Consider the following 11,772-nt stretch of genomic DNA (forward strand, 5'->3'; position numbering starts at 1 on the left):
ATTTCTTGCAAGCCCTAGAATTCATAAGGGCATGCACTATTCCTTCAAGAAATAGAGAAAATTAGCGTGTTGTATTTTTACAAAAAAAAGAAAAAGAAAAGAAATGACCCAATTTAATGTAACATCCAAAAATGATTATGATCCAACACTTGTGAAAGGTTCTATAAAGAGAACATATTTTGTTTACATTTTTTGGGCATTTTCTATTTATGAATAACAAAAATTAGCCATAATACAATACCAACAAGATTGGGGAATCCAATATTTTGAAATGAAAGATTTATATAAACATATACGTCCTCCATTATGCAATCATAACTCTTTCTCTCTGCAATGTTGGCCTTGGGCTCTTTGCTCGCGTCCTGCATCTGCATGAGTAAGATGTTCCTGATCAGGTAAATAAATACAGTATATGCGTAAAAACATAAGCCTTCGCTTGTAAATCGTACAATAACTAATAAGTTATCCGAGTGAGCATCGACAAAATGTGCCTACTTTCTAATTCCGAGAAAAAAATGTAAAACTCTATCAACCACAAAATGGCGAAATAAGAATGATTCGACCGACTCAGCAAAAATTCCAAAATAGAGGTGGAAATGAGCTCTCGGCAACATCCTCCTAGCTTACTAACTGTGGCCAATGTAATTGCAGTTATAGAATATGAAGGTGCGATCATCCTAAAAGTTAAGGAGGAATACCATTTGTAAGAATTTCCTCAATCAGTGCCAAAACCTTTGTAAGTAGAGTCCTCTGACATAGTCTCTGTCCTCGTATAGTCTGCTCACGAATTAAATGTATCTATGAATATTTAGATCAAACCTTCTAAAGTAGACATGTGAATTTCAGTACATTACCTTGGTCTTCTTCCCTGATATAAGGATCCAAGAAGATCCTGTTAGTTCCCACGTATGGGGATCTAGAATAGTTCTGCAATAGATCTGCAGAGATAATGTATAAACATCATGACAGGTAAAATAAAATCTCTCAGCTGTGTGTGCGCGCATGCGTGTATGTGTGTGTGTGTGTGTGTGTTTGAAAGAGAGAGAGAAAGGACCAACCTGTACTATTATAAGAATCAGCTGTCAAGCCTGTTAAATTAAAGTTTTGAGTCATCTTATCTACCCCGAATGAGTTCATCTCCGTCTCCATCACGGACTCGTTGAATGATTGTGAGCAGGATTCTCTGCCATTAAATGGAGCAATAGATGTTTCTCTAATTGCATTATGTGATTCGGCATAGTTAGTTTTAGAAATAAACGTTAATGCAGAATTTCCTGCATGGACACCTTCAGTTTTGATTTTCCTCTCGTTGAATCCTTGCTTTGCTGCTCCTGCGTTTGAGTTCTGAACCATTGGCAGTGGGGGATGAAAATCCATCCTTCCATCATGCCTCGGCATATTGGCTGCAACTTGCATAAGTTGTTGAAGTGAGTAAGATCCGTTTGTATGGTGCATGTTTTCCGACGTTATAGATGGCATATGAGGTCGTGGGTCTCTGTGAGCTGAGTTGCTGTGTGCTTCAAAAAATTTAACAAAAAGTATAACTTAGGAAACCTTATCTTCTCTATGATCAACTACTTCAGACATAGTTAAAAGCAAGCTCACTTGAATGCTGAGTCTGCGATCCATTGGATTGAGGAGTCAATGAAGATCCGTTCTGAGTTATCTGCTGCATTACCTCAACCTGTTTCTCAAGCATTTCATTGAATCGCAATATTTGATCCTTCACAGTCAGCTTCATATCATATGCCCTGAAAAATTCCTGATTTTCTGCTTCAAGTTTTTGCCACACTGCAAAATTGCCCAGTTTTTGTTCTATTATTTTGAATGTAAAGCAGTTATGAAGAACTTGATAAAGAAATCAAGCCTGCATTCTCCATGCTCAGTAATATGATGCATTTTATAATGATAGTACTGTTCAGAAATGCTATTTTTCTACTTTTTGAGAAAAATAACGAAACACCAACTACCCAGCACATAAAAGACTTACTAAAAGCCCATCGAGTCTAGTCCAATGCTATATTTTTACTGAGCAAAACAGTATCATGAGAAGAGATATGCTTCCTGCTTATTCATTAGGACAAGGTTGGCAGCCTAAGGCACGGAATTGCAGTTCAGTCCAAATGAAGAGACGCGGAATTAGTAATTACACTGCCAAATGCAAGAGTCACGAGGAGGGGAATGAATGGCCTATGGAGAGAAGATCTTTAGTTGTCCAAAACAAAGAGGACAGAGAAGTGGTACTATAATTTGTTCAATCCTTATAGTTGGAGACATGTTCTTTCACTTTTCTTATAAAGACAGGTCTAACACATCTAGTATTGATATCCACGTTGAACAAAGGGTAAGAGAAATTATTTATTGCAAATAAACTGAATTAGAATGCATGTACTCCAACAAAGTCGCATACATTCTCAGTTATGGATATCACATAAATAAGAGAGCGTTTCAGTAGTATAGAGAATCTAAATAGTGATAATCACCATGCTTGCAGGAAGAAATAAGGAAAAAAAAAAGATTTACCAAGTTCAGTAAAACCAGGCTCGATTTTTGCCTGGTGGTACAGTGTATGCACAACTTCCCTGTGGCTCATATAAAGCTTAAGGCATCTTTCGATAAGATTTTGAACCTGATACCAGGAGCAACACAAGGTTTAGTGATATTATCAGAAAAAAAATATGTGCAAAAAAGTAGGAACCATAAAAATGGGTATACAACAACTGAAAGTAGCCACCCACAGTGTATGCACAACAGTAGAGTTGTCAAAATGCTAAGATCAACGTAACAAGATATATGTCACCCTTCTCATTCATACAAATGAAGAGGAGTTCAGTATGTTAGTAAGTTCACCAGTCATCTGCTTCATATACTATGATCTAACCCAAATAAAAGTAGACACCCACAGTGTAGAAAACTATTGAGAGATCACCATCTCCTATATTCTCTCTAACCAATTAAAGCATTGCTCCCAGTTTGTGGTACTCATATAATCTTTCTCATAATTACGTATCGCTAATTTCCTGTGAAAAAGGCTTAAATACGATCCATTAACAATAAGAGCTATGTGGGGTACATTTGCTGCGATTTAAATCACTTTCAAACACATTTATTCGAACTTTGCATCAAAATGTAGATAAGGTACCAAGTGAAACATATCACTATAAACCCAATACAAATCCACGTGATTCATGGAGGTGCCCCGGGGATAAGAAACTCCGCTAAAAGCTTATGTTCTTGTATATTACTATAAGTTAATATTAAATGGTATCATTAGTCTAGATACATTTGTCTTGTATTGTACTCCTAGTATGCTTTGTTGCTTCTAAAGTAGAAAAAATATTCGAGCCGAAACTAAAATTAATGCATTTGAAACGAATAAAGCCAGGAAACTTACCACATGTATATCATGTAGGGAGACTTTTCTAACTTCTCCATTAGCCATTTTTCAATCACCCCCAATTAGAACACTATATATTTACGTGGTCAAGTTTACCACGCCACGGGTGAATCGCAAAAAATCAATGGCGGATGATTCTCGCAATCTAGCCTGAAACGTTACACAAATCAACAAATTCCGTTATCGCGGCTACTACACACAAATAGGGTAAAAGAAAAGTATGCTATGACACTAATCCTTAGTAAGCATGTTGAGCAATATGTAGTTTCTCCTTTCAACGACCTCAATCAGCCATTAAACTTTAATGCTAATGCGGCAAAAATCATTTCCATAAACTCTCTTCTTCTTTTTTTCTCCTCTGAACCTCTCTAATGTTTTAGACTGCATTTTTCAACAAACACATAACATTCCCCCAAAAAGATGAAATGGAAACACTTCACATGCATACCTAATCACCGGTATTGGCCAGCAAACAAGGCATAAAAAATTAAAATTAAAAATTAGAGAAAAAATTCAGTCCACCTCCACCATCACATCTCTCATAAACAAAAAATTCACAAAAACAACTTCAAATAGCACAGAATTCAAATATAAACATAAACACGATCACAACAGATGGCGCCATAATAAACGAAAAAGGTGCACATGCAATTGCGCATCAACTCTAAACGAAGCAAAACAAGATAGAATCCTCGAACAAAGTCACGAATACCTTTCACCTGAAAATCCGTTTGCGTTGCCTTTTTATGTTGCAGAAATTTAAGAGCGATAGAAGAGAATATTTTTTACTGATATGTCCCAAAAAAATTCCCAAGTTGGGAAGTCGAAAAACTGGGACCCACTACCTGGGGAGCTCGGTTTGACTAGTACACTACGTTCCTTTTGGATCCCAACCATATATTGCTTCGCGTCAAAATCCCAAAAATTATTTAAAAAATTATAGGAGTGCTATTTAGCCATGACATTAGTTTTTAAAAATTATAAATAAAAATAGATTGAATGAGTTAATGACATATGAATCTCACTTATATATACTACTCCCTTCGTCTCTAAAGAATATGCACTTTGGGTTTGACACGGGTTTTAATGCAAAATTGATAAAGTAAGATAGAAGTAGAGAGAAAAAGTAATTAAAGTATTGTTAGTGGAGAATGAGTCTCATCTTATTAGCGAGAAAGGAGTTTCCAAAATTGGAAAATGTATATTCTTGTGGGACGGACTAAAAAGAAAAGAGTGCATATTCTTGTGGACGGAGGGAGTACTAGTTTTAACTCCCTCCGTCCCAAGGAAGATGACCCCTTCCTTGGGCGGCACGAGATTTTATGTAGCTTTATTTTATGTGTTAAGTAGAAAGAGTAAAGTAAGAGAGATGGAATAAAGTAAAGATAAAGGTATTTCCATTTTTTAATAATGTGTTATCTTGATTGTGACAAACAAAAAAGGAAATTGAGTCATTTTCAATGGGACGGGGGGAGTAATAAAATGTGAGTGAAATAAGTTGGTGGAATGTGGGGCCAACTTACCATTTATGGTAAAAGTGAAATAAGACTTTTATTGTGGAACGAATGGAGTAATAATATTGATCATTGAAGTGAGAAATTTTGGTATATTTTTTATAATTTCGACGTGAAAACATGCGATTTATATGTAAAAAACGTTAGGTTTTCGTATTAGTATTACTATCCATAGTAATTGTCACACTTTTCTTTTCAATATGTACTCTAAAAAGTATTATTATATATTTTTTAGAAAAATACTCTCTCAAATTAATAAAAGTATAATATTTTTTTCACTACTTAACACATAAAACAACATCTTGCTACCAATTAGTGATTACTAGAAATTTAGTTAAGATATAATTATTTAATTCACATTTATTGATTTTAACTAAAATTTCAATCGTAATTACAGTTTAATTAAGTCAGACACAGTCTCCTATAAATATAACAAAGAATATTAATACAAAATCTACGTCATTCACTTGTAGATCATCACATATTAATGCACTTATTTTCTAATTTATTTTCTTAAGCAAAAGATATGAATCCTTCCTGCTCAATTAATTTAAAGGCAATTGCTTACTCAAAACTAGGGTGTGAAACTGTTAATGTAGCTCGAAAGTGTAGATTTATTCGATTAGTCTACGAAATTAAAAGGAAATTAGTGGTAAAATTTCTCTAATCTTATAAAATTCGGTTCGATTAGCTTGCAACTATTATCTATTTTTCCACTTTTAGTAATTTTAATAAAATTAATAACTATAAAAAAATTAATTGTCCAATTTATATAATATATAAACACACACTAGAGTTTATTATGGATAATTGTTATTTACATTATAATTTTTGTTTAAGATGTAGCAATTATTTTAATTAATTTGAATCAAAATTACAATTTAATTCAGTCAGATACAGTCTCATGTAAATATATCAAATACCATTAATACAAAATCTACTACATTTTACCATCGAACTCTTTCGATGCAGTTGATTACCATCTACTACATTTAGGATGCATTGCACCCAGAAGGGCCCCAAGCTAGGCGAGCCTGTCACTTTAGACGGTAGTATGAGATTTGGCAAGGATTGCAATGAGGCTCGGCTTGCCTTGCGGGGCCAAGTCGGACATCAAGTTAATTTAATAAATAGTAGCACTTTGTTAAAGTTCATTTTTGATTATTTATGTTAATAATTTTTTTTATTGAAAAAATAATCTTTATCAACATATTTTAGAAATTTAAATTATAGTATATTTTTCAGTTTTAATTAATACTCCTATAATTTTAAAAATTTTAATTTGTGATTTAGAATATTTAATTAATATTATTTTGGATTATTTATTTTAAGTTTACATATAACAAAAATATAAAAATAAAGCTTTTATATAAAAAAATATTTCCACTTCGATTTGTCTATCAAATTTATTTTTTTTTTTATTTATAATGTCTCTCACTAATGAGGTGGGGCTAATTTTCATTAACAGTAATTCAACATTTTTTTAAAACTATCTTAATTTCTTTATTTTATCAATTTTGTATTAAAATCTGAATATAATTATTTTTTGAATAATTATAATATAAATTGGAAGATTATTAAAAATGAAATAATAAAATAAATTGTACTGGTATTTAGTGTATGTATGGGTAGATATAAGGGAAAGTATGGGTATGAGAAATTATGACGTGACAAAAATGAGATTTGAGTTGGACTATAAAAAGTGATATGAATAGTTGATATACTTGATAGTACCTTTACTCAAAACAAATACTATTTAATATTGATGAATAGATAATCACATCTCCGGTCAAACTATATTGCACTAAAATATGGAGCACTATTGAAACCATTCAACGGTCATAACAACAAATTTTTAGTCCTAACAGAAAAACAATTTTGTGATGGGGCCGACTTTGGATAATAACTACTACATAGGAGTAATATTATTCCTAGACATGGGTCCAATAATTATAACTTTTGGGTGGAGAAAAAAACTAAAATATTATCTTAACCCACTAGCCTAAAATATTTAAGCACAAGCATATTTCGTGGGAAGAAAATCATAAAGTTCATAAGAGTACCAATTAGTTAAATGTGGGCGGTCATGGTGAATATATAATTATATTTATTTTACGTTTTTTTAAATTTAAATCATAATTTTTTATTGACTTTAATGTAATCTATTCCCTCCGCCCCGTAATAGGAGTCACATTTGATACGGACACGAGTTTTAAGAAATATAAAAAATAGTGGTTGGAAAAGTTAGTAGAATATGAAGTCTACTTTTTTATATTGATTTTATAATAGAATGTGAGTGAAGAGAGTTAGTGAAATGTGAAACCTACTTACTATTTATGGTAAAAGTGAAATGTGACTCTTATTGTGGGATAGAGGGAGTGATACCTTTTCCGTTCCTGTATAGTTGAGACACTTTTTAGCATGAAGTTTAAGAACCGATGTTTAGTGTGTTAAGTGAGAGAAAGAAAAAATTAGAGAGAATAAAGTCAGGGGCGGACGCAGAAATAAATCTCACTAGGGGCTGAAACTTCTAAATTTTGTTTCAAAGTATATTTTAGGACGTTTTAGATTGTTACAGGGGCTTTTACTCAATAATTTACATTAGATTTGGATAAATTTTAAAATTTTATATAAGATTAAAAATCAATTTTATTAAGGGCTTTAGCCCCTCCCTTAATACATATAGGTCCGCCCATGAATAAAGTAGTATTATACTCCATGAATAGAATAGTTATTTACAAATGCTAATTCATTAACCATATAATTTGATTTAACCTAGTACTAGTGTATTATACTCCTACTTGACAAAATATCACAATATTTCCCCCCTAAACAATTTTGCAATGGAACAAAATATTACATTATTTCCCCCTAAACAATTTCGCAATGGAGTTTAAAGGAAATCTACTTTGTTGAATTCAAATAAACTTGGCGGTTTAGGAACTACATACATGGAGTTTAAAGGAAATCCATTCTCATAAAAGAACAAAGAAATGGTTCATTTTGATATGCATATAAATACATATTAATAGTACAATAATACATAAAAAAAGTCTGAAAAGTCTTGCAATTTTATCATACAAATAATTGGCTGCTTCATCCATTCACAAGCCAATTCATTTAATTAACAATACCAACAAAAAGTGAAGTGAATAAAACATAATCAAATCAAATCCCAATACACTAACAAATCATTGACAAATGATACAATACATATACAAATATAATTATATCAAAATAACATGTAAATTTAAATATCAACACAAAGACATAAGTTTATCAATACAAGAATATCGATAAATTTATGTCTTTGTGTTGATATTTTTAATATACAAAATTGATATTAGTTATTACTCCCTCCGTCCCCTATAATTTGTCACCGTTTGACCTGGCACAGGTTTTAAGAAATGTAATAGAAAGTGAGTTGAAAGAGTTAGTGGTACGTGGGTCCTACTTTTATACTCCCTTCCTCCCTGAAAATTTGCCACCTATTTCCTTTTTCGTCTGTCCTTAAAAATTTGTCACATTTCACTTTTAACAATTTTTTGTAGTGGACCCCATATTCCACTAACTCATTTTCCTTGACATTTTATTTTAAAACTAATATATAAAAGCAAGACTCACATGCCACTAACTTTTTCAACTAACTTTTTCAACTCACATTCTATTACATTTCTTAAAATGCGTGTCGGGTCAAATGGTACCAAATTTTAAGGGACGGAGGGAGTATATTAATTTTACAATAAAATGTGAGTGAGAATGAGTTAGTGGAATATGAGGTCCACTATAAAAAATGGTAAAAGTGAAATGTGACAAATTTTTAGGGACGGACGAAAATGGAAATAAGTGACAAATTTTTTGGGACGGAGGGAGTAGTTATTACTGTAAATTAGCTGGTATTTGATTACACTTAGCTGGTATTTGATTACACTGTTTCAGATATACTTGTCATCCTTAAATTAGATTACAAAATTGGACTGACAAATATTTAGAGAAGGAGGGAGTAGTTATTATGTAAATTAGTTAGTATTTGATCCATTAGATTACAAAATTGGGCGTAAATTTTTTCTACTTTGTCACTGTGTCACACTTAACGATACAAGAAGTGCAAGTATATATTCTCACCAAAAAAATATTAGTATGACAAAAGAAAAAAAAATTATGTTGGACATAACAGTGAGGCCATTATTGTATCTGGGCCTTGTTCTGTCTGGTGAAACCCCTTCATCCATAGACTTCCTTTTACTGTTATTGTTGTTGGATGATGCTGTTTGCTGTTGCTGTGATGGAGATTCTGATTGTAATTGGTCTTGTGTTTCTTCTACTTGTTTATTACTACTACTACTACTATTATCATTCTCTTCACTTTCTTGATTTTCTTCATCATTATCATCCTGGTTTTCAGGCTTTTGACTTTCCTTGGTCTTGGTTTTCATAATGTGGGGCTTAAGCTTGTTTACATCTGCTAATCTCACTGGCTTTAGAAAAAACTCATCTGCCCCTTCCTCTAGGCATCTGTCATAGAAATATGATTGTAAACACCAATTTAGTGGAGATTCAAGATTTTAGAAATTCATGAAAATAGAGGATACCTATTGATCCTTGAGGGGACATTCTCAGAGGACATTATTACCACCGGTATATCCCTTAGAACTGCTGATTCCTGTTATAATTATAAGGTTAAATAGAGATGACAAATAATAGTAGTAATAAAGATTTAGGCTAGGCTGTCATAAAATGCTAACTAATTTCAAATTTAGAACTACGAACTTCAATATAGTATATTAATATTATCAACACACGGGCATAACCTTATCAATACAACATGTAAATTTGAATATTAACACAAAGATAAAAATATATTAACAATCTTATATTGATTAACTCGTATCTTTGTGTTGATAATTTTAACATACAAAATTAAAATTATGGATTAGAAATTAGTTAGCATTTTAGCGTGACCCGATTTAGGCTTATACATATATGAAAACTAGTACTCCCTAGGTTCCATGTTAATTGAGTCATTTTTCTATTTTGGAAAGTTACGACATAATTGAGTCATTTCTATTTTTGAAAAAAGTAATCGCCTCTCTTATTTTGTTCTCTCCTCATATCTCTTACCTTATTAATAACTCCAATTAACAAGTTAGATATGGAGTATAATAAAGAAATTAGCATGTGAAATTAGTAAATATCCCATCAACATCTTACATTACATATTAGGTGGGGGAGAGATTTTGCAAAGATCTCAATTGATTGGCAAGAAAGGGACTTTGTGTACAAACTACTCAGGACACATCAAATCAAATGTAACCTCAGATCTAACAAAATCTTGACAAGGCATATTTTTCTTCAAGTGGATCAACCTCTTAATTTTTTTCATTTTAATTTTGTTCTTTTAGAAATGTCCCTTTTCATTTATGTTTATCCTTTTTTGAGAAAAGAGGTAATTATTCTACAAAGGTAAAAGTGTCCAAGAATTTAACCAAAACAGACAATAGGAATTGCAAGAAATTCACAGATGGCTAAATGGAAAAGAGAACTTGTGCAAATCACAATACCTTAATTTTCTTGAGCAAATCATAGCCTGTCATTCCAGGCATACAATAGTCTGTAATAATAAGATTTACTTCCGCCTCCTGTAATAAAGCCATGAAAAATAGATAACAATTTGTAATAAGACTCTTGCTCAATCATTAGAGAAAGGGGGTGGAGTTTTAACTTTTAATTACCTGATTAGTTTTGGGAGAGAAAAAAGATTCATTAGAGTTTTCAACATTCCAACCAAGAAATTCCAGAGCTTTGCTACCAGAATCAACTGTAGTAACTGCCACACACAAATAAGCAACCAAAGTAATGGAGTATAAAAAAGCAATCTTTTTTCAAGAAACAAAATCAACCCATTGAAAAAATTCAGTACTACCTTGGTAAGAAGTCTTCTTCAGCAGCATCTCTATAAGCTTCCTATCAATCAAGCTGTCATCAACAGCTAAAACATGAAACTGAGCTTCTACTGTAGCCAATCCCATTTCTCCAAATTTGTGACAAGCCCCAGAAAGTGATGAGAGATTCAAGAGAAGAAAGAAGAAGAAAGTAACGAATGATGGAAGGGAAAAAGTTTGGTTCTTTTTTATTCTTCACTTTGTTTCAAGCAAAAGTGGAAGGAAGAAAATAGAGATCAGAGATAATATGTAATGTAATGAAATGAAATGAAATTTAAGTCCCACCAAAATACCACAACTCACAAAGTAAGGCCATCCACAACGCTGTTCCTATACCGTTCCTAAACCGTTCCTTAAACCACTATTTGAGGGCCTCACTGTACTTTTTTACTCCATTCCTTAACTAAGGAACGGAACCTGCAACCCTCGTTCCTTAACCGTTCCTTAACCGTTCCTTAAATTACTATTCATTCAATTTCATTTTTTTTATTTCAACTCAATTCAATTAAAAAAACAAACACATTTTATTAAAAAACACACAACATTAAAACAAAGTTACAACTTAAACTTAAAAAAATAAAAAGCACACAATTAAAATCATAAAAAAATAAAAGTACACAATTTTAATAATTTCATCCGCCAAAGTTTGCCCAAATGTGCTCAATTAGATCATGTTGGAGTTGGGTGTGGGCGCTAGAGTCGCGTGTCCTTGCACGAATAGATAACCGTTCTTGTATAGACGGATGCGCTCCACTTCGAGGCGGACTACTTGCGGTTGAGCTTCCGGGGGATTCGGGGTCGAACCAATTTCCCGCCTCGGGTCCTTCGTCTTGGACAATCATGTTGTGCAAGATTATGCACGTATACATGATGTCGACCATGTTCTCCATGAACCACGTACGAGCCGGGGCTTTGATGA

General features: G+C 32.6%; 2 protein-coding genes across 5 annotated transcripts; both read right to left on the reverse strand.

The window, feature by feature from the left end:
- Window positions 1-104: 104 nt before the first annotated feature.
- LOC121746936 lies at window positions 105-4,236 on the reverse strand. Of its 3 annotated transcripts, none has more exons than XM_042140896.1 (8): window positions 4,110-4,236; window positions 3,395-3,547; window positions 2,524-2,629; window positions 1,606-1,791; window positions 1,059-1,517; window positions 855-938; window positions 699-777; window positions 105-368 (listed from the first exon to the last, which is right to left on the reverse strand). In XM_042140896.1, the coding sequence occupies exons 2-7, from the start codon at window positions 3,440-3,442 to the stop codon at window positions 716-718; spliced, it is 945 nt and encodes a 314-aa protein (XP_041996830.1). In that variant the 5' UTR covers window positions 3,443-3,547; window positions 4,110-4,236; the 3' UTR covers window positions 105-368; window positions 699-715. The 3 variants fall into 3 exon arrangements, with proteins under 3 accessions (XP_041996830.1, XP_041996831.1, XP_041996832.1); XM_042140897.1 differs by lacking the exon at window positions 4,110-4,236 and adding an exon at window positions 3,680-4,097; XM_042140898.1 differs by lacking the exons at window positions 3,395-3,547; window positions 4,110-4,236 and adding an exon at window positions 2,739-3,114.
- Window positions 4,237-9,008: 4,772 nt separating this feature from the next.
- LOC121749575 (two-component response regulator ORR9-like) lies at window positions 9,009-11,089 on the reverse strand. Of its 2 annotated transcripts, none has more exons than XM_042144146.1 (5): window positions 10,835-11,089; window positions 10,644-10,729; window positions 10,473-10,550; window positions 9,504-9,574; window positions 9,009-9,426 (listed from the first exon to the last, which is right to left on the reverse strand). In XM_042144146.1, the coding sequence occupies exons 1-5, from the start codon at window positions 10,938-10,940 to the stop codon at window positions 9,033-9,035; spliced, it is 735 nt and encodes a 244-aa protein (XP_042000080.1). In that variant the 5' UTR covers window positions 10,941-11,089; the 3' UTR covers window positions 9,009-9,032. The 2 variants fall into 2 exon arrangements, with proteins under 2 accessions (XP_042000080.1, XP_042000079.1); XM_042144145.1 differs by having other exon boundaries at window positions 10,644-10,738.
- Window positions 11,090-11,772: the final 683 nt, after the last annotated feature.

Source organism: Salvia splendens, chromosome 9 (assembly GCF_004379255.2).
Source record: "Salvia splendens isolate huo1 chromosome 9, SspV2, whole genome shotgun sequence".
Lineage (NCBI taxonomy): Eukaryota > Viridiplantae > Streptophyta > Magnoliopsida > Lamiales > Lamiaceae > Salvia > Salvia splendens.

Coding starts and splice junctions, on each gene's coding strand:
- LOC121746936 (XM_042140896.1), bottom strand. CDS start 3,442: ATGGCTAATGGAGAAGTTAGAAAAGTCTCCCTACATGATATACATGTG. Junction 1,518..1,605: donor ATCGCAGACTCAGCATTCAA/GTGAGCTTGCTT, acceptor AATTTTTTGAAG/CACACAGCAACTCAGCTCAC. Junction 778..854: donor TATCAGGGAAGAAGACCAAG/GTAATGTACTGA, acceptor ATTCGTGAGCAG/ACTATACGAGGACAGAGACT.
- LOC121749575 (XM_042144145.1), bottom strand. CDS start 10,940: ATGGGATTGGCTACAGTAGAAGCTCAGTTTCATGTTTTAGCTGTTGAT. Junction 10,739..10,834: donor GAAGAAGACTTCTTACCAAG/GTAGTACTGAAT, acceptor TGTGTGTGGCAG/TTACTACAGTTGATTCTGGT. Junction 10,551..10,643: donor TCTCTCCCAAAACTAATCAG/GTAATTAAAAGT, acceptor GCTTTATTACAG/GAGGCGGAAGTAAATCTTAT.